Genomic DNA, 27,459 nt, shown 5'->3' on the forward strand with positions numbered 1-27,459 from the left:
TATTTGCGATCTAAATGCGGTGCTGCCTACCAGTGTTGGGACACCCCTTTCTGGGCTTGTACCAACTTTTCGTGTGTATTGTTTGATACTAATGTCTGGGTTTCATTCTGTATTTCTGTGTAGATTTCTTTATCTGTCAAAACTGTATCAACATCATCTATGATCCCATATGTATGTAATGAGAAGTTGGTGCTGTACACATCTAGCTCTTTTTCTTTAAATATAGTTAATTCCAGTAAACTGTCACTATGATTACTGACTTCAGTTTCTATTTACACTCTCTTCCTGTCTAACTGCCTTTTATTCATATCCTTTTTAAGGTGGACACTGTACAAATACATGAATTACCTGTAATCATGAGATGTAACTTTCCGATAGTTTTGTCTAGAGTTTTCAGAAAAACAAGGAAAGGACCCAGATCTGTCCTGCTATATCTGATACTACTTCTGAATTAATACATATTTTACACTGGGGAAGGTCGCTGATCCCTCACCCGGTTAGTTACTTCTTGAATGGGTTCAGCGGAATGTGTATCAGTTATCTCCACTTGCCGTTTTTCTCCAGATTTTTTATTTTATATCCTTTTGTCGCTTTAAAGTTTTATTTCAAAGTTTTCTATCATCTACTGTAAGTTTATAACGCCTGTTTTATTCATTGGATTAGAAGAAGTCTTCTCGCGCTGTGAATGGCCGATATCCTGTGCTTATCTGGTACAAACTTTTTCGTCTATCTTTATGTTCCTTGATGTTAACGGATACTGTGTTTCCATATTGAGGTTACCTTTGCAGAATCTGTACTACATTAGTAACAGTGGCCAATGTTTTAAGATTTTGTGATAAGTCACGTTGGTTTCCCTTGCTGTAGACACCGCTATGCATAATGAAGTATCCGCTGTAAACCATTAGATGGCAAAACATAAGTAATTTCACGTTTTCTAGCTACTAAATTTCACCCACACTTCGATTTATCGGTTGCTAACCAAAGATGATACCTACCCTATGTTCGGTACTGTGTATTGTATTGTGTAGTGTTGAATATCTCTACGGTGCAAGGCACGTAGAAATCTGTGATGTAAATATTATTATTGTACATGTTGAAAATGAAAGGCGTAACTGGTTTGTATAGGAAAGTATATAAATGTATAGTGGAACAAAGTCGGTGTTCAGTTTGCTGTTCGCAAAATAATGACCTATGTTTACAAGTTCCTAAATACACTCTCCCATTTTTATCAAGGAACATCAAGTGCTTTTCCTCAGCTAAAGTCGAACAACATACAACTTATGATGTTTTGAATGTGTGTGATAGAAGAGATGGGGACACTGGCGCTGAAGATTCTCCGTCTGAAGTAAATGGAGAAACTAGGTACCCACTTTCGAATTCGTGTACAGAAGATCTCTCAACCTACGCACCATATTTCAAGCCAGCGTTTAACTTCGCTGCTTATGTCAACAAATCGCCGACGTTGCAGCAGTTAGTCAAACTCGGTGTCGATTTACATCGTATTGAGAAAAGCAGAAACAGCCCGGAGTACATACTGCAACTGGATTTTGAGAGAGATATGAGTAAGCATATAAGGTACGATGTTGAAATTTTTGTATGCCTTCTCCCGTCAGTAAAAGTTACTTCTGTGGGTCTCTGTCCAAGATATTTTCTATGTTTTGATTCTGAGTAAATTGTCAGTTAATTTCGAGTGGGTATTTTTTATGAATGTATTTTCATTAACAATAGTAGGTGGGGTTATGGTGCTGAATCAGAAGCCTAACTATTGACTTGGACAGCTGAAAACGTAATATAACTCTGTAGGATCAGTTCTCGTGCCTTTATTTAAGTAACCTGTATCAATTTCCAGTCACGGCAACGATTTGTTCCCTGAAACTTCTGTAGTGAACCGAGATTTAGCTGCTGATCTGTCTCACTGTAAGTATCTCATCAGTGTTTCAGTTCTGTTGGCACTGACATTTACCGTAATGGAATGTGTACTGTATGCGTGGATTGTCGTTTAAGGAACAAATTTCACAAATAGCATGTGACTCAAAGTATTGTTGGTTTAGTGTGATTAGGGTTTGTCGATTTTAAGCTGATTAATTCCCGGCACATGGGCAGAATGTTAGTCAATTCCATTAAATAGTGTTAATTGAGGTGTGTACAGCTCAGTGTTGACATGTTGAATTAATGTACCGGAAACGTCCGATTCCACCCGTCTGCTTTGACCAATGACGTCACCAATATGTCGGAAACAACCATTCACAATTACTCCCATGTCGCGACTATGGCGTCATAACGTAAACAGGGCAACAAACACAAAAATAGATCGAAAAACCAAGTACATATTCCTCCAAAAATATAATGAAACTAACGGAACAAGCGAGTGAAATTGGGGGTAAAAATAAACACAAGCCAGTAAACCAAACGACGAAAACAATAAAAGAAAAAGACCACAACCTTCCCAAAATCAACTAAAAACAATATCCACTGGAATCGAACACTTGCCTTGACCTATATAGGTCAACAGCGACTGCCGATACCACACTATTAGTCTCAAAACTTTCACGACCACCACACTTAATCCCCAAAAACCAACCCTCATTTCTTCACGACATGCTGAACACTTCACAACTTCAGCCAACAGGCCGAATAGCTGAAGAAATTTTATTAGAGACAACGAACTGTCCCCCACCATCAGCGACAACTGAAAACTGTTGACCTTGTCAGTCATATCCACACCTACCAAAGACATAAACAAACCGATTTACCAAAATTCACACACGATGAACAGAAAAAAAACAAACTTGAATAACGTCGACATAACAAAACCAAAATCGTTGACTCACTGAAAAATATTCCGCTGAAAGCACAGTAACCACCGATACCACACACGTGCAATGCTACCACGCAAATGAACCCCATATGCTATGTAACATGCTAACCATAGACACACCACCAGAGAGAACCACCGACCACAACAATACACTACTTATAAACACGCCACATGCGCAGACTAAACCAACATCACCTAACACACAAACACACCACCAGAGAGCACCACCGATCATATCAAAATGACAACCACAAATACGCCACTCTCACACACTAAGCTCCGCACCATCGTGATGTCACACACCACAACAGTCTTACATCACGGGACTAAGCCGATTGTTGGAATCAGACACTTCGGTTATCTCCAGTTGCGTGGATGGGTCAAAGGGAATGTTCAAAACAAGTCATCAGCTGCACTGGCCTCACATTTTGATTCATATATTCACAGCCTTGTAGTTAGATGGCTGTTGTTGTTATGGTCTTCAGACCAGAAACTGGTTTGATGCAGCTCTCCATGCTACTCTATCCTGCGCAAGCTTCTTCATCTCCCAGTACCTACTGCAACCTATGTTCTTCTGAATCTGCTTGGTGTATTCATCTCTTGGTCTCCCGATTCAATTTTTACCCTCCATGCTGCCTTCCAATACTAAATTGGTGACCCCTTGGTGCCTCAGAACATGTCTTACCAACCAATCCCTTCTTCTAGTCAAGTTGAGCCACACACACCTCTTCTCCCCAATTCTATTCAGTACCTCCTCATTAGTTATGTGATTTACCCATCTAATCTTCAGCATTCTTCTGTAGCACCACATTTCGAAAGCTTCTATTCTCTTCTTGTCCAAACTATGTATCGTACACGTTTCACTTCCATACATGGCTACACTCCTTAAAAATACTTTCAGAAACAACTTCCTGACACTTAAATCTATACTCGATGTTAACAAATTTCTCTTCTTCAGAAACGCTTTCCTTGCCATTGCCAATCTACACTTTATATCTTCGCCTGTCTCATACATCTTGCTCACCAGACGGTAGAGTTTTTTCAGGACTGGCTCTCCCAAGGCCGTCAGTAGTTCTAATGGAATGTTGTCTACTCCCTGGGCCTTCTTTCAGCTTAGGTCTTTCAGTGCTCTGTCAAACTCTTCACGCAGTATCGTATCTCCCATTTCATCTTCATCTACATCCTCTTCCATTTCCATAATATTGTCCTCAAGTACATCACCCTTGTACAGACCCTCTATATACTCCTTCCACCTTTCTGCTTTCTCTTCTTTGCTTAGAACTGGGTTTCCATCTGAACTCTTGATATTCATACAAGTGGTTCTCTTTTCTCCAAAGGTCTCTTTAATTTTCCTGTTGGCAGTATGTATCTTACCCCTAGTGAGATAAGGCTCTACATCCGTATATTTGTCCTCTAGCCACCCCTGCTTAGCCATTTTGCACTTCATGTCAGTCTCATTTTTTAGATGTTTGTATTCCTTTCTGCCTGCTTCATTTACTGCATTTTTATATTTTCTCCTTTCATCAATTAAATTCAATATTTCTTCTGTTCCCAAGGATTTCTACTAGCCCTCATCTTTTTACCTACTTGATCCTCTGCTGCCTTCACTACTTCATCAGTCAGAGGTACCCATTCTTCTTCTACTGTATTTCTTTCCCCCTTTACTGTCAATTGTTCCCTTATGTTCTCCATGAAACTCTGTTCAACCTCTGGTTTAGTCAGTTTATCCAGGTCCCATCTCCTTAAATTCCCACCTTTTTGCAGTTTCTTCAGTTTTAATCTACAGTTCATAACCAATAGATTGTGGTCAGAGTCCACATCTGCCCCTGGAAATGTCTTACAGTTTAAAACCTGGTTCCTAAATCTCTGTCTTACCATTATATAATCTATCTGATACCTTCTAGTATCTCCAGGATTCTTCCATGTATACAACCTTCTTTTATGATTCTTGAACTAAGTGTTAGCTATGATTAAGCTATGCTCTGTGCTAAATTCTACCAGATGGCTTTCTCTTTCATTTCTTACCCCCAATCCATATTCACCTACTATGTTTCCTTCTCTCCCTTTTCCTACTCTTGAATTCCAGTCACCCATGAGTATTAAATTTTCGTCTCCCTTCACTACCTGAATAATTTCTTTTATCTCATCATACATTTCATCAATTTCTTCATCATCTGCAGAGCTAGTTGGCATATAAACTTGTACTACTGTAGTAGGCGTGGGCTTCATGTCTAACTTGGTCACAATAATGCGTTCACTATGCTGTTTGTAGTAGCTTACCCGCACTCCTGTTTTTCTTATTCATTATTAAGCCTACTCCTGCATTACCCCTATTTGATTTTGTATTTATAACCCTGTATTCACCAGACCAAAAGTCTTGTTCCTCCTGCCACTGAACTTCACTAATTCCTACTATATCTAACTTTAATTTATCCATTTCCCTTTTTAAATTTTCTAACCTACCTGCCCGATTAAGGGATCCGACATTCCACGCTCCGATCCTTAGAACGCCAGTTTGCTATCTTCTGATAACGACGTCCTCTTGAGTAGTCCCTGCCCGGAGATCTGAACGAGGGACTATTTTACCTCCAAAATATTTTACCGAAGAGGATGCCATCATCATTTAGCTATACAGTAAAGCTGCATGCCGTCGGGGGAAAATTACGGCTCTAGTTTCCCCTTGCTTTCAGCCATTCACAGTACCAGCACAGCAAGGCTGTTTTGGTTAGTGTTACAAGACCAGATTAGTCAATCATCCAGACTGTTGCCCCTGCAACTACTGAAAAGGCTGCTGCCCCTCTTCAGGAACCACACGTTTGTCTGGCCTCTCAACAGATACCCCTCCGTTGTGGTTGCACCTACGGTACGGCTGTATTGCTGAGGCACGCAAGCCTCCCCACCATCAGCAAGGTCCATGGTTCATGGTTAGATGGCTAAGGCATTGAATGTGGGAAAAAAAAGAACTGGTCATGGTCACAGACTGATCTGTAGGTTAGCCTGTGGTTTAGCTTGTTGGAAGGTGACAGTTTCTGTGGGGGTTGGCAAAGCCAATGAATGTGAATTTAAGAAAGTGTGGTTGTTGTGGCTGAGTGATCTGTAGCTTTGTCCATTTGAAAACATTGATGCTGATATCAGGTTATAGTTAATTGATTTAACTATGTGCATACAGGTACTGAGTGAGTTCATGTATTGTGATCAAGATTTACTGACACAAGCTGCTGTTGATGGGAGGCAGTTCTGCAGGCGTTTAAGTTTGTCTCAGGATGAGGAAGTTTTGATGGAGAACCCTGAGTTGTGGTTTGATAAGATGAATTTTGGATGCGGAATCAAAGAGACTGGGAGATGAGTGTTTGCAGTCATGGAGAAAGTGATGTATAAATACTTTTCTTAGGTTGTGTCTAGTTGGGCAAAGCTGTTCTGTATTATCCACCAACACAACAGTAATTTTAAAATATTGTGCAAGTGTCACTCCAATGTAGGTTTCTTATATGAGTGAGAACAATAAAATTACATTTAAAGATGCTGTTGTAGGTGCTCTCATGGACACCATAGAGAGCACTTGAACAGTCACTAAAAGATCACTACACTGCACATAACAGCCTGAATGCTTTTGGGAGAACATATTTCCAAAATGAAACAGATGTATCCACGTATTTTGTGAAGGCTGCTGGCTCTGTTTGTAATCATACTGAATAAAATTGCTTTCACCGTCATTATTTCTTCCCTCATGTATTGTAAACTGGTATTTCTAACAAAGATAGCCCAAGTTGTGTTGATTTTGTGTCACGAATGTTCACTTTAACTTGCTACTGCCACAGTTTTCATGATATTTATACTGTGGTCCTTTTACCGAATAAATGTTGAATGTATGTGTGAAAAATTTGAGTAACATAGGGCGTTCAGTACCACCTGTTGGCTTTGATCAGCGACATTACCCAAAGCCTCAGACACAATGTGAACATGATTTCATAAATGTAACCGTGATGGGAAAATATAAACATGTTGTTGTGTTGTGTGGTCTTCAGTCCTGAGACTGGTTTGATGCAGCTCTCCATGCTACTGTATCCTGTGCAAGCTTCTTCATCTCCCAGTACCTACTGCAACCTACATCCTTCTGAATCTGCTTAGTGTATTGATCTCTTGGTCTCCCTCTACGATTTTTACCCTCCACGCTGCCCTCCAATGCTAAATTTGTGATCCCTTGATGCCTCAAAACATGTCCTACCAACCGATCCCTTCTTCTAGTCAAGTTGTGCCACAAACTTCTCTTCTCCCCAATCCTATTCAATACCTCCTCATTAGTTACGTGATCTACCCACCTTATCTTCAGCATTCTTCTGTAGCACCACATTTCGAAAGCTTCTATTCTCTTCTTGTCCAAACTGGTTATCGTCCATGTTTCACTTCCATACATGGCTACACTCCATACAAATACTTTCAGAAACGACTTCCTGACACTTAAATCTATACTCGATGTTAACCAATTTCTCTTCTTCAGAAACGCTTTTCTTGCCATTGCCAGTCTACATTTTATATCCTCTCTACTTCGACCATCATCAATTATTTTACTCCCTAAATAGCAAAACTCCTTTACTACTTTAAGTGTCTCATTTCCTAATCTAATCCCCTCAGCATCACCCGATTTAATTTGACTACATTCCATTATCCTCGTTTTGCTTTTGTTGATGTTCATCTTATATCCTCCTTTCAAGACACTGTCCATTCTGTTCAACTGCTCTTCCAAGTCCTTTGCTGTCTCTGACAGAATTACAATGTCATCGGCAAACCTCAAAGTTTTTACTTCTTCTCCATGAATTTTAATACCTACTCCAAATTTTTCTTTTGTTTCCTTCACTGCTTGCTCAATATACAGATTGAATAACATCGGGGAGAGGCTACAACCCTGTCTCACTCCTTTCCCAACCACTGCTTCCCTTTCATGCCCCTCGACTCTTATAACTGCCATCTGGTTTCTGTACAAATTGTAAATAGCCGTTTGCTCCCTGTATTTTACCCCTGCCACCTTCAGAATTTGAAAGAGAGTATTCCAGTTAACGTTGTCAAAAGCTTTCTCTAAGTCTACAAATGCTAGAAACGTAGGTTTGCCTTTTCTTAATCTTTCTTGTAAGATAAGTCGTAAGGTTAGTATTGCCTCACGTGTTCCAACATTTCTACGGAATCCAAACTGATCTTTGCCGAGGTCGGCTTCTACTAGTTTTTCCATTCGTCTGTAAATAATTCGTGTTAGTATTTTGCAGCTGTGACTTATTAAACTGATAGTTCGGTAATTTTCACATCTGTCAACACCTGCTTTCTTTGGGATTGGAATTATTATATTCTTCTTGAAGTCTGAGGGTATTTCGCCTGTCTCATACATCTTGCTCACCAGATGGTAGAGTTTTGTCATGACTGGCTCTCCCAAGTCTGTCAGTAGTTCTAATGGAATGTTGTCTACTCCCGGGGCCTTGTTTCGACTCAGGTCTTTCAGTGCTCTGTCAAACTCTTCACGCAGTATCTTATCTCCCATTTCATCTTCATCTACATCCTCTTCCATTTCCATAATATTGTCCTCAAGTACATCGCCCTTGTATAAACCTTCTATATACTCCTTCCACCTTTCTGCCTTCCCTTCTTTGCTTAGAACTGGGTTGCCATCAGAGCTCTTGATATTCATACAAGTGGTTCGCTTCTCTCCAAACGTCTCTTTAATTTTCCTGTAGGCAGTATCTATCTTACCCCTAGTGAGATAAGCCTCTACAGCCTTACATTTGTCCTCTAGCCATCCCTGCTTAGCCATTTTGCACTTCCTGTCGATCTCATTTTTGAGACGTTTGTATTCCTTTTTGCCTGCTTCATTTACTGTATTTTTATATTTTCTCCTTTCATCAATTAAATTCAATATTTCTTCTGTTACCCAAGGATTTCTATTAGCCCTCGTCTTTTTACCTACTTGATCCTCTGCTGCCTTCACTACTTCATCCCTCAGAGGTACCCATTCTTCTTCTACTGTATTTCTTTCCCCCATTCCTGTCAATTGTTCCCTTATGCTCTCCCTGAAACTCTGTACAACCTCTGGTTCTTTCAGTTTATCCAGGTCATATCTCCTTAAATTCCCGCCTTTTTGCAGTTTCTTCAGTTTCAATCTGCAGTTCATAATCAATAGATTGTGGTCAGAATCCACATCTGCCCCTGGAAATGTCTTACAATTTCAAACCTGGTTCCTAAATCTCTGTCTTACCATTATGTAATCTATCTGATACCTTTTAGTATCTCCAGGATTTTTCCAGGTATACAACCTTCTTTCATGATTCTTGAACCAAGTGTTAGCTATGATTAAGTTATGCTCTGTGCAAAATTCTACAAGGCGGCTTCCTCTTTCATTTCTTCCCCCAAATCCATATTCACCTACTATGTTTCCTTCTCTCCCTTTTCCTACTGACGAATTCCAGTCACCCATGACTATTAAATTTTCGTCTCCCTTCACTACCTGAATAATTTCTTTCATCTCGTCATACATTTCATCAATTTCTTCATCATCTGCAGAGCTAGTTGGCATATAAACTTGTACTACTGTAGTAGGCATGGGCTTTGTGTCTATCTTGGCCACAATAATGCGTTCACTATGCTGTTTGTAGTAGCTAACCCGCACTCCTATTTTTTTATTCATTATTAAACCTACTCCTGCATTACCCCTATCTGATTTTGTATTTATAACCCTGTAATCTCCTGACCAAAAGTCTTGTTCCTCCTGCCACCGAACTTCACTAATTCCCACTATATCTAACTTTAACCTATCCATTTCCCTTTTTAAATTTTCTAACCTACCTGCCCGATTAAGGGATCTGACATTCCACGCTCCGATCCGTAGAACGCCAGTTTTCTTTCTCCTGATAACGACATCCTCTTGAGTACTCCCCGCCCGGAGATCCGAATGGGGGACTATTTTACCTCCGGAATATTTTACCCAAGAGGACGCCATCATCATTTAATCATACAGTAAAGCTGCATGTCCTCGGGGAAAAATTACAGCTGTAGTTTCCCCTTGCTTTCAGCCGTTCGCAGTACCAGCACAGCAAGGCCGTTTTGGTTAATGTTACAAAGCCAGATCAGTCAATCATCCAGACTGTTGCCCCTGCAACTACTGAAAAGGCTGCTGCCCCTCTTCAGGAACCACATGTTTGTCTGGCCTCTCAACAGATACCCCTCTGTTGTGGTTGCACCTACGGTACGGCCATCTGTATCGCTGAGGCACGCAAGCCGCCCCACCAACGGCAAGGTCCATGGTTCATGGGGGGAATATAAACATAAAACAACAGAATCATACAAATTCTTAGTAATAAATATTGGAGTTAATGGGACTATCTCTGGAAAGTGGGGTTTTGGTATAGCTTAATAGCACCAAAACCACATTAACAAAACAATAGTTTTAAAAAACACAGTAAGGCAAATCGAAAACATCTGTTGACCTATGTACCTCAACTTGAAATACTGATGCCACTACAGAAATATTAAAACAGACTGCACTACAAAAAAACAAGATGATTCGCATAACAAAAAATCTTGAAAACCATGAAAGACAGATCAGCAAGATAAATTCACCTATATAGCTTAACATGAAAGACCAATACTAATAGAAATATCGTACAGTGTGTAACAGTACATAAAGCCCATAGGCGAGACCAACACACATAGCTGAAATTAAGAAAAAGGCAGCATCGAGATCAGTTAACTTATCCACAGTACTACAAAACCAAAACAAGCTTGTATACCTAATATTGAAAACTTAACCTTACCAATGTAGGTAAAACGAGCTCCACAATACCGTATTTACTCGAATCTAAGCCGCACTCGAATCTAAACCGCACCTGAAAAATGAGACACGAAATAAAGGGGGAAAAAAAAAATTCCCGAATCTAAGCCGCACCTGAAATCTGAGACTCGAAATTCAAGGAGAGAGAAAAGTTTTAGGTCGCACCTCCAAATCGAAACAAAGTTGGCCCATTCTAATATGAGACACAATTTAGGTATAATGAATGACGATACAGCTACAGTAGTTTGGTTCGAGACGTAAGCTTAGCAGGTAAGCTTTACCAGGTAGCCATTGCTATGCGTCAGGCGCTCCGTCCGTATTTATACGGGTACCCTCCCTTTTTCACGTGCTTCGTCTGGTTTGGATCGATTGCTTATTTTGCTTTGATCTGATAAGTGCCGTTTTCTTTGTTATTGGTGTTTACGTCACTCTAAGCTGAAAATACATTACTGTGCTGTGTCATACATTGTTTGTCGCATTCTGATAGTGCGTGTTTACGGCCTGTCGCCGCTCGCGGCATGGCTTGCTTTTGTGCGCGCTATCGCCGCTTGCAATTAAAAAACAAGAGAGAGGAATCGTCTCATCAGCGAAACAATGGCAAGAGACTGCTATTTGTTGTTACTTACACTGCTGCTTTCTTTGATAATGATCAACAAGAACCAAATAATAGACTGCGTATGATAGAACATGTTCTGAAGGAGAGTTAGGCAAAAATTTTTCTCCGTTTGAAAATCTTTGCGGCCGCTTCTTTAGTACGTCAAATTCTGCACAGAAATTAGAGTCGTCTTAGATTTAAAAATCTAGTCAGTTGCCGTGCTTCATTTCTGACTGTATCACTATTAGGCATAAGAATAATACGAATATAAACATGACACGATACGTATATTCTTCCGCGCATGCTGTTGTCTCACTCGTTTCGTAGTTTATTAGGCAGACAGGATTTAAATGTGATAGCAGGAAACACGAAAGAATACATGGCAAAATGTTTATTTTCGTATTACTCTTATGGTGAAGAGAATACTGCATGTGATTCACATTTCATGAGATTCCTATTAGCAACCATCTCTTCTCACAGGTAGGAAAAAATTCAGAACGTAGAGTTGGCCATATTGACAAACATCCCAAACAGTTTTGCCAGTCGGATTTTCGTAGTACATTGAAATTCTGCTACATTCGAATATGAACAATACGGAATTTGTATTATTTCGTTGGATAATGTATGAAAATGCAGTGGTCGAAACTCGGGGCGGAGAAAAAAAGCTCGTCTTCCATTTTTTTTTTTTAATTTATTTACTGACGCATTGGTTTTGGCGCCAGTATTTATCTTTGTGCCTACAAAGCATGCCTGTGTAGCGCTACATATATTCTACTGCAGAAGTTAGTTGTGGTGGCACCTACCAACATTTTTCAGAACTTCCGCTTGCTTTGCACTCGATTCTAAGCCGCAGACGGTTTTTTGGATTACAAAAACCGGAAAATAGGTGCGGCTTAGATTCGAGTAAATACGGTACCCGCCAATCACAATTCTACATAATTACCTACAACACAAAGCAAAAATTCATAAAGAAATTTCATTAACACCAGTTTTGATATATAAGAAAAGCTCAATTGTGCACATAAACCTGCAGGTTATGTACTACAGTAAAACAACATAATCATAAAAAAACATGCTAACCAAACAAAGTCAGCTGACACATAAATCTAGCAATCACAAGAATATAATGTCATCAATGCAATCTCGTGAATAACAAACCAAGAACTGGTCCAAATAGAACGCCATTTGTGGTCATGCCACCATCCTCTGGCTTTTCTGAGATGCAGCACCTTTGCTTAGTGTCGTATCTTCTACACAAATGCAACACTCATATTCTCAGCAATAAAAACAAATAACTGTTGGACTTTAATTGTGCTCAACGTGTTGTCACCTACAGCAGCATGCAGGTACCTGTGTGTGAACTTTGAAGTCACATACATAACTAACAAAAAATGAAAGAAAGTTAAATATCTGACCATAAACAAAACATCTCACTAATAATATCAAACCCAAAAATTAATCTCAATTCAAATACAACATACAACCGTTATGTCTGACATCACACAACACAGTTATGTCATGCGTCATTGTGGTGTGTGATATCAAACACTGGACTTAACCTCAAAGTTCTGCATGCTTTAAATCCCCAAAAAACACAAATTTAATAATGTATTCTTTCTACTATACTGTGTAAGCACTACGACTTAAATTTCATTGCTATCATTGCTGCTGTTGCAGTTTTAACGACCATTAGTGTATTAAAGAAAACCCCAGCAAATTGACCTAAGTCATTCTCTGCTGCTCAGAGATTCTTTTTTTTATGTCTGGTGTGAACTTTGCAGCAGATTGAGCAGTTTGTAATCCAGAAATAAGAACTAGAAAATGAACTAAACATTGTGGCTCCCAGGGACTTGCACTACTTTGTAGAGGTCAGTTAATCAGGAGCACAGAGAGATTAATTGTCAGAATAGAGGCCTCCAAACATTCTCTGATATAGAAAGAATACACAATTAAATACGTATCTGATTTGAGGGTATACGGGAGTGAGCAATTTAGTACACAGGCCTGCAACCTCTTTTGTCATTCCGGTATCCAGTATCGTTGTTGGGTGCACCACTACAGCCATGTCAATGGAAGCCCAACTATAGTTGCCATGCTAATGGTCTGTGATGCCCTAGACATTGTCACATTGTCCGTGTGTATACTTGTCTTGCTGCGACCAAGTCAGTTTCCTGACTCAAGGTACATGACATTACTGTTCAATCCTGCACAGCTGAGTGAACAATGTCTATCCTCTCATGTGCTAGTTATGCTGGGCTGACGAAATCATGAACAGTATTGAGTGTGGCCATCCTGAAACTATTGATTCGTTACTCTCATCACAGTTGTAAGATCCTGAACAGTGCTAGCAGTCATATTGAGAGGCCATGATCCTGCCGCATTTGAATCCAGACTGGTGCTGGTGAATGTTTCCCCTTCTTACATGAGGCATAACACAATCTTCTCTCACTATGCAATCTGTCTGTAAATACCAAAATGTGTGATACTGTGTGTCAGCTTTGATCTGTGAATACCACCATTTCACACTTATACAGTATGGTGACCATGACAACACATTTTACAGATGCGAACAAACAAAAATTATACAAAATATTATCAAAATAATGTGAAAAAGAACATGAATCTAATGGGACAACCACAGTAAGTAGTAGGTTCTGAGCAAAGACAAACAATGATGTTAAAAATACACTAAAACAAAAACTTACTAAAGAATCTAGCAAAGGAAATCCAAAAAACCACAATAAACATAAATAAAAGAAATGAATTCTACAATACCAACAATTTAACCTGCAAAGACCTGAGATCAGAAATTTCACTTGACTTGTACAGCTCAAATAATGTTCACGAACCACACATCATTCCAAAAGCTGGTATCAGAAATTTCACATTGCTTATATTGCTCAAATGAAGTCTAAAATGCCTAGAAACCAAAACTCCTCATCCAGCTATCATTAAAAATCTAATCTGATTGAAATAGGTATAACAAACTCCATGGTATCCTCCAGTCACAACAGTTGGTAGTAACTTCAACTAACAATACAACCCAAAGATTCATAAGGAATTACATTAACATCAGTTTTGATATATAAGTAAAACACGGTTATGCACATAAAAACATATACTATACAAAAAAGAACAAATAAAAACATACTCACCAAACAAAGTCAGCCAATACACAAATCTGAGGTGATTCAGAGACAAACACACAACAATCACCTCCAGTACCTGTCCCCAACATAATATCCAAATAAACAGATAATTAACAAAAATTATTCATTTCTTTGGGAGAGGAGGGAGGGGAAGCTATCCAAACAAAATAAACTAGTGCAGTCCCCCCTCCTCGCCCTCCCTCCCCCCCAAACCTTCTCCACTCCCCACAACAGAAACAACATCTACATGACATCCGAAAATTAAGCCTAAAAAAATAATGTGAACCGAATTAAACACTCTACCCTCCACACATAAATTCAGCTCAGAACCTTTGGTCCATACATGTTCCAAGTAATTTCTTCTTCTTCTTCTTCATCTTCTTCTTGCATTACAGCCTCTGTAGGACCACGGGTAGCCCCTTCGTGGACTGCATTTTCCTCTTCTTCTCCCAGAACCTCTTCATTCCCTCTCTTCTTCTCTCCCGCTTTTCTTCCGAGATCTTCAGTTTCTGTTTCTCCTGTCAGCTCCACTGGTGACACTCTAATCTTTTCCTGTATTCTTCTGTCATTGATCTCCGGCATATTGGTCAGTGTATATTTGTTCCTCCAATTTTCCTTTCCTTCGACCTTGATCCCCAATTCTAACCAGTCCTTCCGAAATTCAACAACCCGCTTGGCTCCTGTCTTTCTCCTTGTTCTCCCTGTTGTTTCCCACACTCTCTTTGTCATTCTGACCATACTCATCCTAACTACATGTCCAGCAAACCTTGCCCTTTTGAGTTTATTTTCCCTGTGTATTGTTCTCATGTTCTGGTACAATTCTTCCCTAGGTCTTCGCATCACCTCTCTCCATCTCTTTTTGGATCTAGTATTTTTCTCAGTTTTTTCCTCTCTTCTTTCTCCAGTTGTTCTGCCCCATTTCTTCCTAGTGTCATCGTCTCAGCAGCATATAATACTGCATTCCTCACTGTTGCCTTGTAGTGGCTTATCTTTGCCTCTGTGGATATATTCTTTTTATTGTATATCTTTCTCATCATGCAGAAGACTGACCTCATCTTCTTTATCCTCTCTGTTATTCCCTCCTTGCCCCTGTTCCTTCCTGTTATAAATGCTCCCAGGTATTTAAATTTGTCCACCATTTGCACAGTGCCTTCCGGTGTTTCCCGGTCTGCAGTGATATTTAATGTCTTTGTCTTGTTATAGGCGATCCTCAGTCCCACCTTTCTGGCTACCTTACTTAAGTTGTTGAGTTGTGTCTTTGCGTCTTCTTCCGTCTCACTTACTATTGCTATGTCATCTGCAAAGGCTAGGCAGTCCACTTGAGCCCTGTTGTCCTTTTTGTCCCCCACACGGGTCTTTGGTATTCCCATTTCCTCATTTATTGCTCTCCACTGCCTATCACTTCGTCCAGTGCTATATTGAACAACAATGGTGACAATCCCTGTTTAACACCAGTCTTGATCTCAAATTCTTCTGACAGTGCTCCTCTGAATCTCACCCTTGCTTTTGTGTCTGTCAGAATTTCTTTTATGAGTTCTTGTGTAGTTCCATCAAGTCCTCTGTTCTTCAGGATCCTAACAAGAGTGTGTCTGCCGATGGAGTCATATGCCTTTGTGAAGTCCACGAAGGTTATTACTGTCTTTTTGTTTTTTAAGGCCCTATGTTCTATGAGTTGTTTCAGGATAAATATCTGTTCTATACAACCTCTTCCCTTCCTGAATACCACTTGGTAGTCGCCAACTGTACTTTCTACCTGTTCTTCTACTCTCTTGAGCAATAGTTTTGACAGCACTTTGTATCCGACCTCTAGTAGCGATATTCCTCTGTAGTTGTTGTATCTCTCTTATCCACCTTCGTATGTATTGATACTACAATTGCATTCTTCCATCCTTCTGGCAACTACTTTGTTCTCCAGATCTGTTGAATTATGTTGGTCATGTTGTCTATTGCTTTGTTGCCTCTCCACTTTATCATCTTGGCTGCTATACCATCTTCTCCAGTTGCCTTATTATTCTTTAGATCGCTTATGACATGTGCGACTTCATCCCTGGTTGGAGGGCATGGCTCTCTCTCTTCCATGTCAGTCCCCAGTTCCAGCTCTCCTCCAGGTGGTTCACAGTTCAGCAGGTTGTGAAAGTACTCTGCAAAAATCCGACAGTTCTCCTTCGCACTGACAGCCAGCTCCCCTTTCTTATCTCTTATAAATAGTTCTCTACCCTTGTATCCAATCAGAGTCTTTTTGAATTTCCTGAAAAAGTGTCTGCTGTCGTTTTTTCTGAAGTTGGTCTCAATCTCATACAGTTCCTGCTTCATCTTCTGTCTTCTGGTCCATCTTATTGTTCGGGCCGCTTCCTTTCTTGCTCCTAAGAAAACTTGCCATTTTTCCGGGTCGTTCTTGCTACTCCAGTCTCTCCAGGCTTTCCTGCGAGTCTCTACTGCTTCCGCACATTCCTTGTTCCACCACCAGTGCTTCCATTTCTTTTCTTCCTTTCCCCATAGTTCACCCTGTTTCGTCATATTTCGCTTCATGTTGTCCCATTCATTGAATGATTCAATTCCTTCCTCATATCTGGATCGATTGTGTCTTAATTTTTCTCTGTCTACCTTTATGTTTTCTGTTCTTCTATTCATCTGTGGCAGTCTGTCCCTGTTTGGAATCCAAAGGCACTTAATTTCTGTAAGATAGTGATCCGATTCTATTCTTGTGTTCTTCCTGACCTTTGTGTTCATGATCTCTTTAGCATTTGTCCAACTGATTGCTATGTGGTCAATTTGAAATTCCCCAAGGCAGGTGCATGGGTTTGCCCATGTCTTTTTCTTACACGGTTTGGCCCTGAAGTGTGTTGTCATCTATCTCATTTTGTGTTTTCAACACCGTTCAGTTAGTCTTTCTCCATTTTTGTTTGTCCGCTGGTGTGCAGGGTACTCACCCACTACTCCTTTATGTTGCTTCTCTCTTCCAATCTGTGCATTATAATCTCCTACGAGTATCTTTACATGTCTATATGGTATGTTTTTCAGTGTATCATCTAGCTCTTCCCAGAAACTATCTGGAACTTTCTTGTCTTTTCTATTCTTGTAATTTGTAGGTGCATGTCCATTTATTATTGTATACTTTTTGTCCCCTGCTTGAAAGGTCAGTGTTGATATCCTTTCTGACCTGCTCTTCATTTCAGTTATGCCATCCTCGTATCTCTTGTCTACTATGAACCCCGTACCAAAGCATCTAGGTGCATGTCTTTCCTTTCCCACTTTAACTCCTGGTTTCCCCTTCAGTATTATGAAGCCTTCTGACTCCACTGTATCTTCGTCAGTGTATCTTGTTTCCTGCATCACTAATATCCCAATGCTTCTCTCTTTCATCTCATCTATTACCTGTTTAAGTTTACTAGTCTTAATCATTGTCTGTACATTTATGGTTCCAATTCTGAAAGTCTTTTTAGTTTTAATCTTCTTTGAGGTTCTTGGGAGCTCCGACAGGCAGGTCCCCCAGAATCCGAATGCCTGCTTGCGTCGACCTTGGTCAACAGGGTATTGTCTCCCTGGGGTAATCTGGATTCCATAGTGCGATCCATTCCACGAGCTAAAAAAATTTTTTGATGGGATGGCTCATGTCCGTTCAGTTATACAACTGAAGTTGTTAGCCCCAGAAGATGTGTTCAGGCCGCCCTTGACGTGGGGACACAGACGCCTTTGGTAGCTGCCCCTAACATGGAGTTTAGCCGCTACCTGATATGTTTCAGTGGCTCTTCCACTCTCTCTGCCATTGGGAAGCGACGTTCCTCTTCCACCTTCGAGATCGTTGGCCGGGCTTCGCCTGTTACCCTAGGTAGGAGCCCTGACTTGGTGCTACCATCTGGAGCCAGATGGACCCAGGTTTTTTTACGAGGTTGTTACTCCTCCTCCTCCTTCTTCCCCATGACTTGCGAGATGGGGCCCTGAGCTTGGAACTGGCAATGACGGAGTTATGTTCCCAGTAACCTATAATGAACTTTGATTCAGACAAAACTGTCTGGTAAACTCTTCCTCCAACGGTACCCATCTAAAGAAGAATGCAAGGTGGACATTTCAAACAAGACATGCAAAAGTTAAGTATTTGTAAGGTAAAGTAGGATTGTCAGATGCAGCTATAATTAGGACTGTCCAAAATTGATAAGTGTGTATTTACTAAGCTAAGTGGTAGTGTTTGAAATATCACTCTCAAGATCTGTGAAATGAAGAACCTTTATTTATTGGAATAAACACTCTCAAATGCATAACTCAATGCAATGAACAGTTTAGGAGACACTATATGTGTTTAACATTAGCTCCTAACAGGGAAAGCTCTGTAACTATGTGCACATTACAATACAGGAAGAACATAACATGAAAAGTCAAAGAATAAACTGTCAGTGCTTGTGCTGCATACATCATCACTGGTTGGTGCATAATTAAATCTGACAGCCACAACAACATACGTAGCAGGTGATCTGACACTAAATCAGCCTCCTTGGTGAAACGGAATGTTGTTGAGAAAACACGCAAGGAAATTCATGTGATGTCCGTATCGAGTCATGCACCCTAGTTGCAGTTCTGCATTGGGCAGTGGTTGCAGTTGTGTCTGTGGTGCTGATAGTGAGAGACGAGGATGCTGGTAGTGCATCCTGGAAGATGTACATTGGCTTGATGTGATTGAAATAAATTGTTGTGCTCTTGCCATTCGCTGCAGTGTCCGGCCTCCATGCATCTCGTCTTAAAACATGGTATGGACCAGGATAAGGAGGTTGTAATGAAGATTTCACATCATCCATATGTAGCATTAAGCAAGACAGTTTCCCAAATTGTGATGCACAAAACTGGGTGGTGTGCCACATCTGGAAGCTTTGCAAGGATAATATGAGCAATGTTGTCCCCTAGATGAGGTATGAAGTATTGTTGGTCATGAGTGTATGACTGCAGAGAACTGGCATCAATAAAATGTCCTGGGAGATATAATGTTTCATCATAACCAAGTTCCACTGATAAGGAATCTGTCTCGCTTGTACGTGTTCTGCAGACTAATTAGCGATCATCCAGTTGTATGTCATGACACATGAGTACAGCTTTAAGGGAATGGTGCCATCACTTGATCATGCCATTGCTCACCGGATGATGGCTGGTGGTCTTATGGTGCACATATCCATAGAACTTGGTGAGCTGACAAAATCAAAGTCAGATTAGCAGCTGCAGTTGGTAGTAATGTGCAGTGGGCAATCAAAGCCAGATAACCATGCCAACACAAAAGTGAAGCTATCTTCACCACCAGGCAAAACATTGGATGGGCCCCAGTGTGACACGAGTTATGTAGGGTATTGGAGGTTTGTCTATGAAATGCAGCTGGTATGAAAGGATGAGATGTTCCCTGAGAGACATTGGTGTACAGCTTGACACCTTCACCACAAATGTTGAAGAGCCTCAACGGTAATGCAGATATAGCATCTTTAGGAAACTATGGAGCTCCTGGTTATCTTGTTGTGCCATGCGAGTTCTGTGAAAGGACTCGATACATTGTTTATGCATGAGAGCCATTCAGCAACTACATTGTCAGTTCTGGAAATGTGCTTGATGTTGGTGCTAAATTGAGCTATAAGTTCTAGGTGATTATACTGACAAGGTGAGCAGTTGATGCTGTTCTACTTGAAGGCGTAAATCAATGCTTATGATTTGTGTAGATGATAAATTCCTTTGCTTCTATCTGCGGCCAAAAGTTCTCAGCTGCTATGTACACAGTAAGAAGTTCACAGTCATAGATACTCCACTTCTGCTGTGACAGTAACAGTATGCGAGAATAGTAAAAAAGTGGTTACCATGAGACATCTGAAGATTGGTGTAACACGGCACCAATAGCTGTCTGACTTACACACACCACTAATGCTAAGGGTGCGTCAAGCTTATGGTATGTGAGATGTGCAGCATTCACCGTACTCTCTTTTGTGGCACCAAAAGCAGAGGACATCACAATGGTCCACTGTATTGGAGTATTGCCTCTAACCTTCAGGCCAGTAAGTGCTGCAGTTAGTGGTTCCTGCAGTTTTACTTAATGTTGTACATGGCGCCAATAGAAATTCAGCATTCCTAGGAACTGGTGTAATTCTGTAATGGTGTTCTGCTCCAGTATCTGCAGAATGGCTTCAACCTTTTCTGATAATGGGAGGGGATGTGCAGAAGATATCTGATGACTAAGGAAAGTAATCTCAGATTGCCTGAACACACATTTATCTATCCTCGTTTGAGACCACACCATTCTGCTCTAAGCCTCTGAGCGCTTCAGTAAGATGTTGTCGGTGTTGCTTCTCAGTGACCAAAAAGATAAGAATATCATTGAGGTATGCAGTACAAAGTGGCAGGCTTTGCAGAAGTGAATCAGTTAATCACTGCCATATCTGAGCAGCATTGCATAAGCCAAAGGTCATGTACATAACCACAGATAACCCAAATTGTTGTCTTTCCTTACTTCTGGGATATAGGTATAAGCTTTAGCACAATCGAGTACACTGTATAAGGTTGCACCTCGCAAGTCATAATTATAGTCCCACAACAGTGGCATCGAGTAGCGGTCTGGCACAGTTCTGGCATTAATCATACGATAATCTCTACAAGGATACCACGCTTCGTCCTTATTACACACTAGGTATAGATGAGATGACTTGGAGGCACCTGATGGTCGGATAATGCCTCTTTGAGCATGGTGTCAAACTTAGCTTTAGTGATAGCCATGTGATCAGGTGCCAAATGCGTAGGCATGTTTTATATTAGTGGGGCATCAATAGTTTTAATATGGTGCACTGCATTATGTAGCACTTGTTTCGGAGTGCCTAGAGGTCTTGTCAAAGTTGGGAATTGCTGTAACAAAGAGGCTAACTTCCAGTCAGTCGCTTGTGTTGGCTGTCACTGCTGTGCTGCGATAAGATCCTGTAGTAGTCAGGCTGGTGCCACAGTTGTAACACTGGTTCCAGTCAGATCACAGAAGTTAAGCACTGTCCAGCTGGGCTTGCACTTGGGTGGGTAATCATCCAGTCTGCTGAGTGCTGTTGGCAAGTAAGGTGCACTCAGCCCTTGTGAGGCAAACTGAGGAGCTACTTGATTGAGTCTTGTAAATTGACATACTGCCAGGAGAGCGGTGAGCTGACCTCATGCCCCTCTATATCAGCATCCAGTGACACCTGTGGGGTGAGAATGACACAGTGGTTAGTCAGTACTGTTGGGCCGTCATGGCCTGTTCGGACAGAGAGTAGTTTTTTAGTCAGGCTGGTAATGCTGTTGACAAGTCGAGTGTTCGCCACCTCTGGCAGTAAACTGTTATAAGCCAGAAGATAAGCAGCTATTACCGCTTCCAAGATGTCCCATACGAAGAAGCAACACAGTCCTAAATCCAGTTCCATTAATTGGGTTCCGTAGTTAGATATTAAAGACTTGTTCATTGCTGACAAACGAAATGCTGTTGCATCTGCATTAATTCGCTGAAGTTGTTGGCAATATACTTTAATCAGAACAAGTGTCCACCAAATATTGGTCTGATTTTCTATCGCTTAGAAACAGGCACTGCAGCGTTGACAGGCAATCGGTTGTGCCTGTGACTGATGGTTGCTGGTGTTTGGGAAGGAACACAATGCAGTACAGTTTTACACCTGCCTGCCAAACTTGCAATGGTACTAGCGTATGGAATGCTCTGCATTAGCAGATATAGTATTAGTCAATAAATGACTCCTTGATCGTCTATGGTATTGCCCTCTTATCATTGCTGGTGCTCTTTTGAGGCAACAGCTTGCTTAATTTGTGTACACAGTAAATCGACCTTTTTGCCATTGTAGCGTCATAATCAACACATAAAAATGGTGCTGTCACTGTTGTACTGCTGCACAGCTCTGTTACTGTGCTAATGTGAGAAGGAGAAATGGCTTTTTGAATTCTGTCTGCAAGGGCATCACGCTACTATTGCCTTGGCTTGTGGTGGCAGGCAGCTGCTCCAAATGGTGCACAGCAAATTATCTGGAACAGTACCAGTCTCTACCTTGTTGCTTAAGTGTCAACGGTTCTGTGACATCTTGTGGTCTTCAATATCCTCCTCCATCAGCACTTGACAAATTCTGTCTTCCTGTGAGGCTATGACCCTTAGAATTAATTCTGTCTTGATCTTGTCAAAAAAATTTGCTGGTGGTGGTGCAGTTGTGATGTCCTTTACTTCCACAGTGATCGAGCTGGATCACTACTAGGGCAAACTTTGTTGAATAAGCCACGATGGCAACATAGAAGAAGCTCTCTTAAACCACAGTACAGAGTTGAGCGGCCAGAAAGGAGGTAAATGTATTACTAATCTTGATACAGCTGGTTTGTCTTGGTTCTTGTGAATTTTTTTCAAATTATGGTTGTGCTTAAAATCAAGTTGTGGTCACCTCTTGTCAGGTACAACTAGAATAAGGGCTGTTTGAATTTTAATAAGCATGTATTTATTAAGCCGAGTGGTAGTGCTTGAAATATTACACTCGAAATCTATGAAATGGAAACTTTATTTATCAGAATAAACACACTCAAATACATAACAGCTCTGAGCAATGAACAGATTAGGAGATGTTAACTGTGTGCACATTACAGTACAAGAAGTATGTAATGCAGGAAGTCAAAGAACAAACAGTCATTGCTGCTGCATACAGCATCATTGGCTGGCACCTAATTTAAACTGACAGCTGTGACAGCAACACACAACACATGTGGTGGATGACAGCAGTCTGACACCACAGGCCTCTTAAAAGCAGGTGCACAGTGAATTCCGTGCAAATGTGGCATGTGAAAAGACTTTCAAAGGTCAATGAGAGGTGCAATAAGCAACAGTAACATACCCATCTGATACAACCAATAAGTCAGCTGTCTTTCAACATTGCTATTCAAAAATCCTGCATTTTGTGGTTTGCTTTTAAATCAATTCAGTAAGAAATGTATGTGCATCTGATTCATTTTGTGAACATCAACAGACAATTGTGACTCTAACTAGACTGCCGTGTTGTTTGTGTTGTATTGCTATTTGTATTATATCGGTGGTTCAGTTCAGGTACCCATCAAATCCTTTGAAATAATTTGTACATCTGCATTCCATGAGATACAACCCTGTGCAACATGTATCGTTATTGATATTAGAGATGAATTGAGTGTCAAGTGTAAAGCATTGCTTTATTTGACCTGTTTACCAAATACTTTGACAGCCTTATTCAGTAGACCCATTGATTATGCTGTCAAAGAGGCTTGGAATCTGCACTTTGTTGCTAATCTTGTTACTTCGTGATAATACTTCAGGCAGTGTTTGGAGACAGCTGGTTTATAGACTGTATCAGTCGTATATGTAATTACTGTTTAATGCACCACTCATTGACTTTTATAATAGTGTGTTTACTTAAAACAAGATACTTGACATGGAAAGCAGTATGTACTTGCTTTCAGGAGGCTTGTTCATCTTAAACATAACTAATTTTCAATTTCTTTACAGTATGTTGACTGACAGACATTTCAGGTAACAAAAGGCAATGCCACTAGTGGCCAGAAGTCCCTTAACAATGGCTTTCATTGGACTAATATCGAAGTCAACTGGACATATACTTCAAGGGCAATTGCCTGGCTTGTAACAAACATCCTCAGTACCTTGGAGTTATACTTGGTTGAACACTGTCAGTTAAGCAGCATCTAATAAAGATGGCAACTAAACTGATTTCAATAAATGATATGCAAAAATTGCTTGTTACAACATGGGACTCTGCAGCTTCAACCCTACGATCAGCAGCCCTTGGCCTTGTCTACTCAGGGGCAGAATAGTGCAGCCCTGTCTGGATAAACAGCAGCCACACAAAGATGGTAACACAACTTAATCAAACAATGCAGACTGTTAGCAGTCCACTTAAGACCACTCCGGTATTCTGGTTACCAACCCTGAGCTGTACTGCACCACCTAACCATTTTGAAGAGATATAGGAAAATCTATAACCACCTCAGCTACCAGTTCATAAGACTCCACTCCAGGCATCCAGAACAGCTAGCAACTGGGTGAACCATAACTTCAGCCTTTGTGTTTGCTAGCTTGGATGTAATAAGCTTCATAGATTTCTCCCACTCAACAACAAACCATAGCAACGTGATCTTCCCCGTAGAACATGGAGTGCACCTAGTGTGGTCCATACTAACTATGGCACATGCAGTGATCTACTATACAGATGGGGAAAGGTTAGCACTGTGGAGTGCACCTGTGCTGTTCTAAGATGGGCTGACAGACATATTGCTGAAGAATGCCCTCAGAATTCATATCCTGGAAGCCCCTTGGCCTTCTTGGACATTACAGCAGATGTGATCAATTATGTTTATTAAACATTGGTAAATTTGTAACTTATGTACATATTTTATTTTTATTTCTAAAATGAAGTGTAAATTACCATATGATTAATAACAGTAACAACAATAATAATAACAACAACAACTAACTTTTCCCTTTGTTGGTGGGAATGAACTGTATTGGATGGTGTGTTTCTGTAGGAATTAAAAGTAAATTGTTGGATATTGACCAGCATAGGACAGTTAATCAATCAAGTTCTGTGTTAGGAATTATGCCTTCCATCTGGTGCTGTAGATTTTAGCTGCAACATTTTTATTGATTTATTGCTCTAGTACCAGTTTCTCTTGAAAACAATTTATGTCACAATTTTTGAGTGTAGCTCTATAAGTTTGATATAAAAAGGCAGTTCAAATGCACAAAATACAGCTGACAAAAATTTTATATTTCTCAAGTCACATGACATCAGTGTGTTATTCCAACAGTGGAAATGTATTGGCATGAACTTAATAGGATCTACTGCCTTTGCCTCAGGATATTCCATGTATAGCATTACCATACTTTCAGGATTAGACTGAGCAGTCCTGCTTTTTAGTTCTATCCAGGGTAATGTCTGGAGTTGCAAAAATGTGCAAGGTTTAAGAATTTTATGACTGGTGAGGATTTTTTTAAAAATTTCTGACTTGTATATTCAACTTCATGCTTTTAAACATTCTCTTTCGGCTGTGCTTGTCTCGGTTGACCTTGGAGCAAGTGACGATGTCAATGAGGAGGTATAGCTGCAGGTTTCATCATAACTTTCTACTTAGTCAGTTCACAACACAACAGGTGCATTGTGTTTACATTGTTTTTGTGTGTGAAGTAACTCATCTACATGTTTTTCATGATTTTATCTCTATTTCTTTCCTGTCTCACCATTCTGCAGTGGGCAAAAGAAAGTGTTTATGTGTATAAAGTGTTAACCTGGAACAGGAATATAACTTTCTTGTTGTGAATTGTATGATGTAATTAAAGGAAACAAACCATTTCTGAAGAGAGTCACGTCTAGTGAAAAGTATATCTGTTTAAATAAAGTTAATGTTTGAATAAACTGTTAAGACTTTTAAGTAATTTCAAAAATATGCCCTGGGTTGGACCCAAGAAAATATGGTAATATGTTCTGTGTTGAACGTAAAAAAAATTTGGTAAGCCTATCCATGTATAAGTTCTTGTAACTGGCAGTAACAGCCTGTTCATTGCTTCTCCACTGATTTGTTCATAAAATGTTCCATTAAACAGAAAATAAGCTTGCTTCAGGCACTGTGTGAAGAGTTCGGTAAAATATTTGTCTAATTTCTCTCTTAGCCTAGAACTCAAAAAGTGGGACTCCCGACAATGTCAGAACTGACCATAATATCCACGCCGTAGAAGCACAATTGATTGAAGCAGTGTACAAAGTCAGTGGAGTTGTGCATATCATGTTTCAACTTTCCCCACTTGTTGGCTCTGAGACTGCTCTTAATGTGATGCCAATTGTAAATACTGAAAGTTACTATGAAGTGAAGCAATGCTGCATGTGAAAATTCCAAGCTGTTCATAAGTGCTGTACCAACATTACAAACAACTGTATTCTACACTCAGTTTTAATGAAATTAAGAACTTGTCTCTCTTTATTTCTGTTTTACATCTCTGTTTTATTTCACTTGCATAAGTTTCATGCATTCTTTGATAGCAGCAGGTAATCCTAAGGAATTCTAGCTCACTCTTGTTGCACTCATAAGGAAAACACAAATTTTGAGACTTCTCACATTAATCACCACAGGACTCAAAAGTTTGTAAAGGTTTTCCTAGTTACAGTGTGCATTGATCACAGTCCTTTAGCTCCAGTGATTTCATTTGAATTTTTGTTGTTGTAAAGGCCGTTTACTGTGCTATCTAACAGTAATATGTTAATGTTCACGTGATTGGAAACCTTTCCAAAACTGAAAGCCAACAATAAATTAAATATCTGAAGTGTGCTTGTGTAATGTCTAACTTGAGTGTCAGATGTTATCAAAGCAGCAATGATTCTTTGGATGCAGTCATAGAAAAAAATATGTTAAAAACATAAAATATCCAGCTTTTCAACAAAGCCTTTAGTAACAGGTTTTGCCTACAGAAATTAGTGCTGCCAATTACAGTTTGAAAACGTGCATTATAGTTAGTACCACAAATAAAATAATAATTACTTTCCAGAAGAACAGTGAAATTAATTTTTCTGAATTGCTGTTAAGAATTCTTTTTTGTTTGTTATATCTTAGATAAAGCAGTTTCATTCCACAGGTTTCTGCATGATTTGGGTGTGCCACCAGATGCACTTGGTGCATTCATAACAAAGAATCCATACATATTTAAAGAAAATCTTGATGATTTGTCAACAAGACTAAATTATCTGCAGTATAAAAAATTTACTGCTGATGGCATAGCCAGAATAGTAACTACAAATCCATATTGGCTTATGTTTAGGTAATTTGTGAAGATAATTTTCCTTCTTGACACACATTGTTCTGTATAAGTGTAACATTCCTACTGAAGCTGTTTGTAACATTGTTTTCTTTCCAAAGCACCAAAAGAATTGATCGTCGACTTGGCCACTTCCAGAAGACGTATAATTTGAGTGGATCAGAACTACGCATGCTTGCTCAGAAACAGCCAAAATTAATCACGTACAACTTGCACAAAGTGAAGGTAATATTTATGTTGTTTTCCCTGCATTTCAAGACTTTGTACATCATTATGTTA

General features: G+C 40.0%; 1 protein-coding gene across 1 annotated transcript in view; it reads left to right on the forward strand.

Moving 5' to 3' along the window:
- The first annotated feature begins 1,044 nt into the window (after positions 1–1,044).
- The window catches only part of LOC126457327 (transcription termination factor 3, mitochondrial), a 58,781-nt gene continuing 32,366 nt past the window's right edge, over positions 1,045–27,459 (forward strand). Inside the window, exons 1-3 of the mRNA XM_050093525.1 lie at positions 1,045–1,575; positions 27,001–27,183; positions 27,282–27,405. Coding sequence (XP_049949482.1) covers positions 1,091–1,575; positions 27,001–27,183; positions 27,282–27,405 — 792 coding nt within the window. The 5' untranslated portion in view covers positions 1,045–1,090. The remainder of the gene's footprint in view (positions 1,576–27,000; positions 27,184–27,281; positions 27,406–27,459) is intronic.

This window comes from Schistocerca serialis, chromosome 2 (genome assembly GCF_023864345.2).
Source record: "Schistocerca serialis cubense isolate TAMUIC-IGC-003099 chromosome 2, iqSchSeri2.2, whole genome shotgun sequence".
Lineage (NCBI taxonomy): Eukaryota > Metazoa > Arthropoda > Insecta > Orthoptera > Acrididae > Schistocerca > Schistocerca serialis.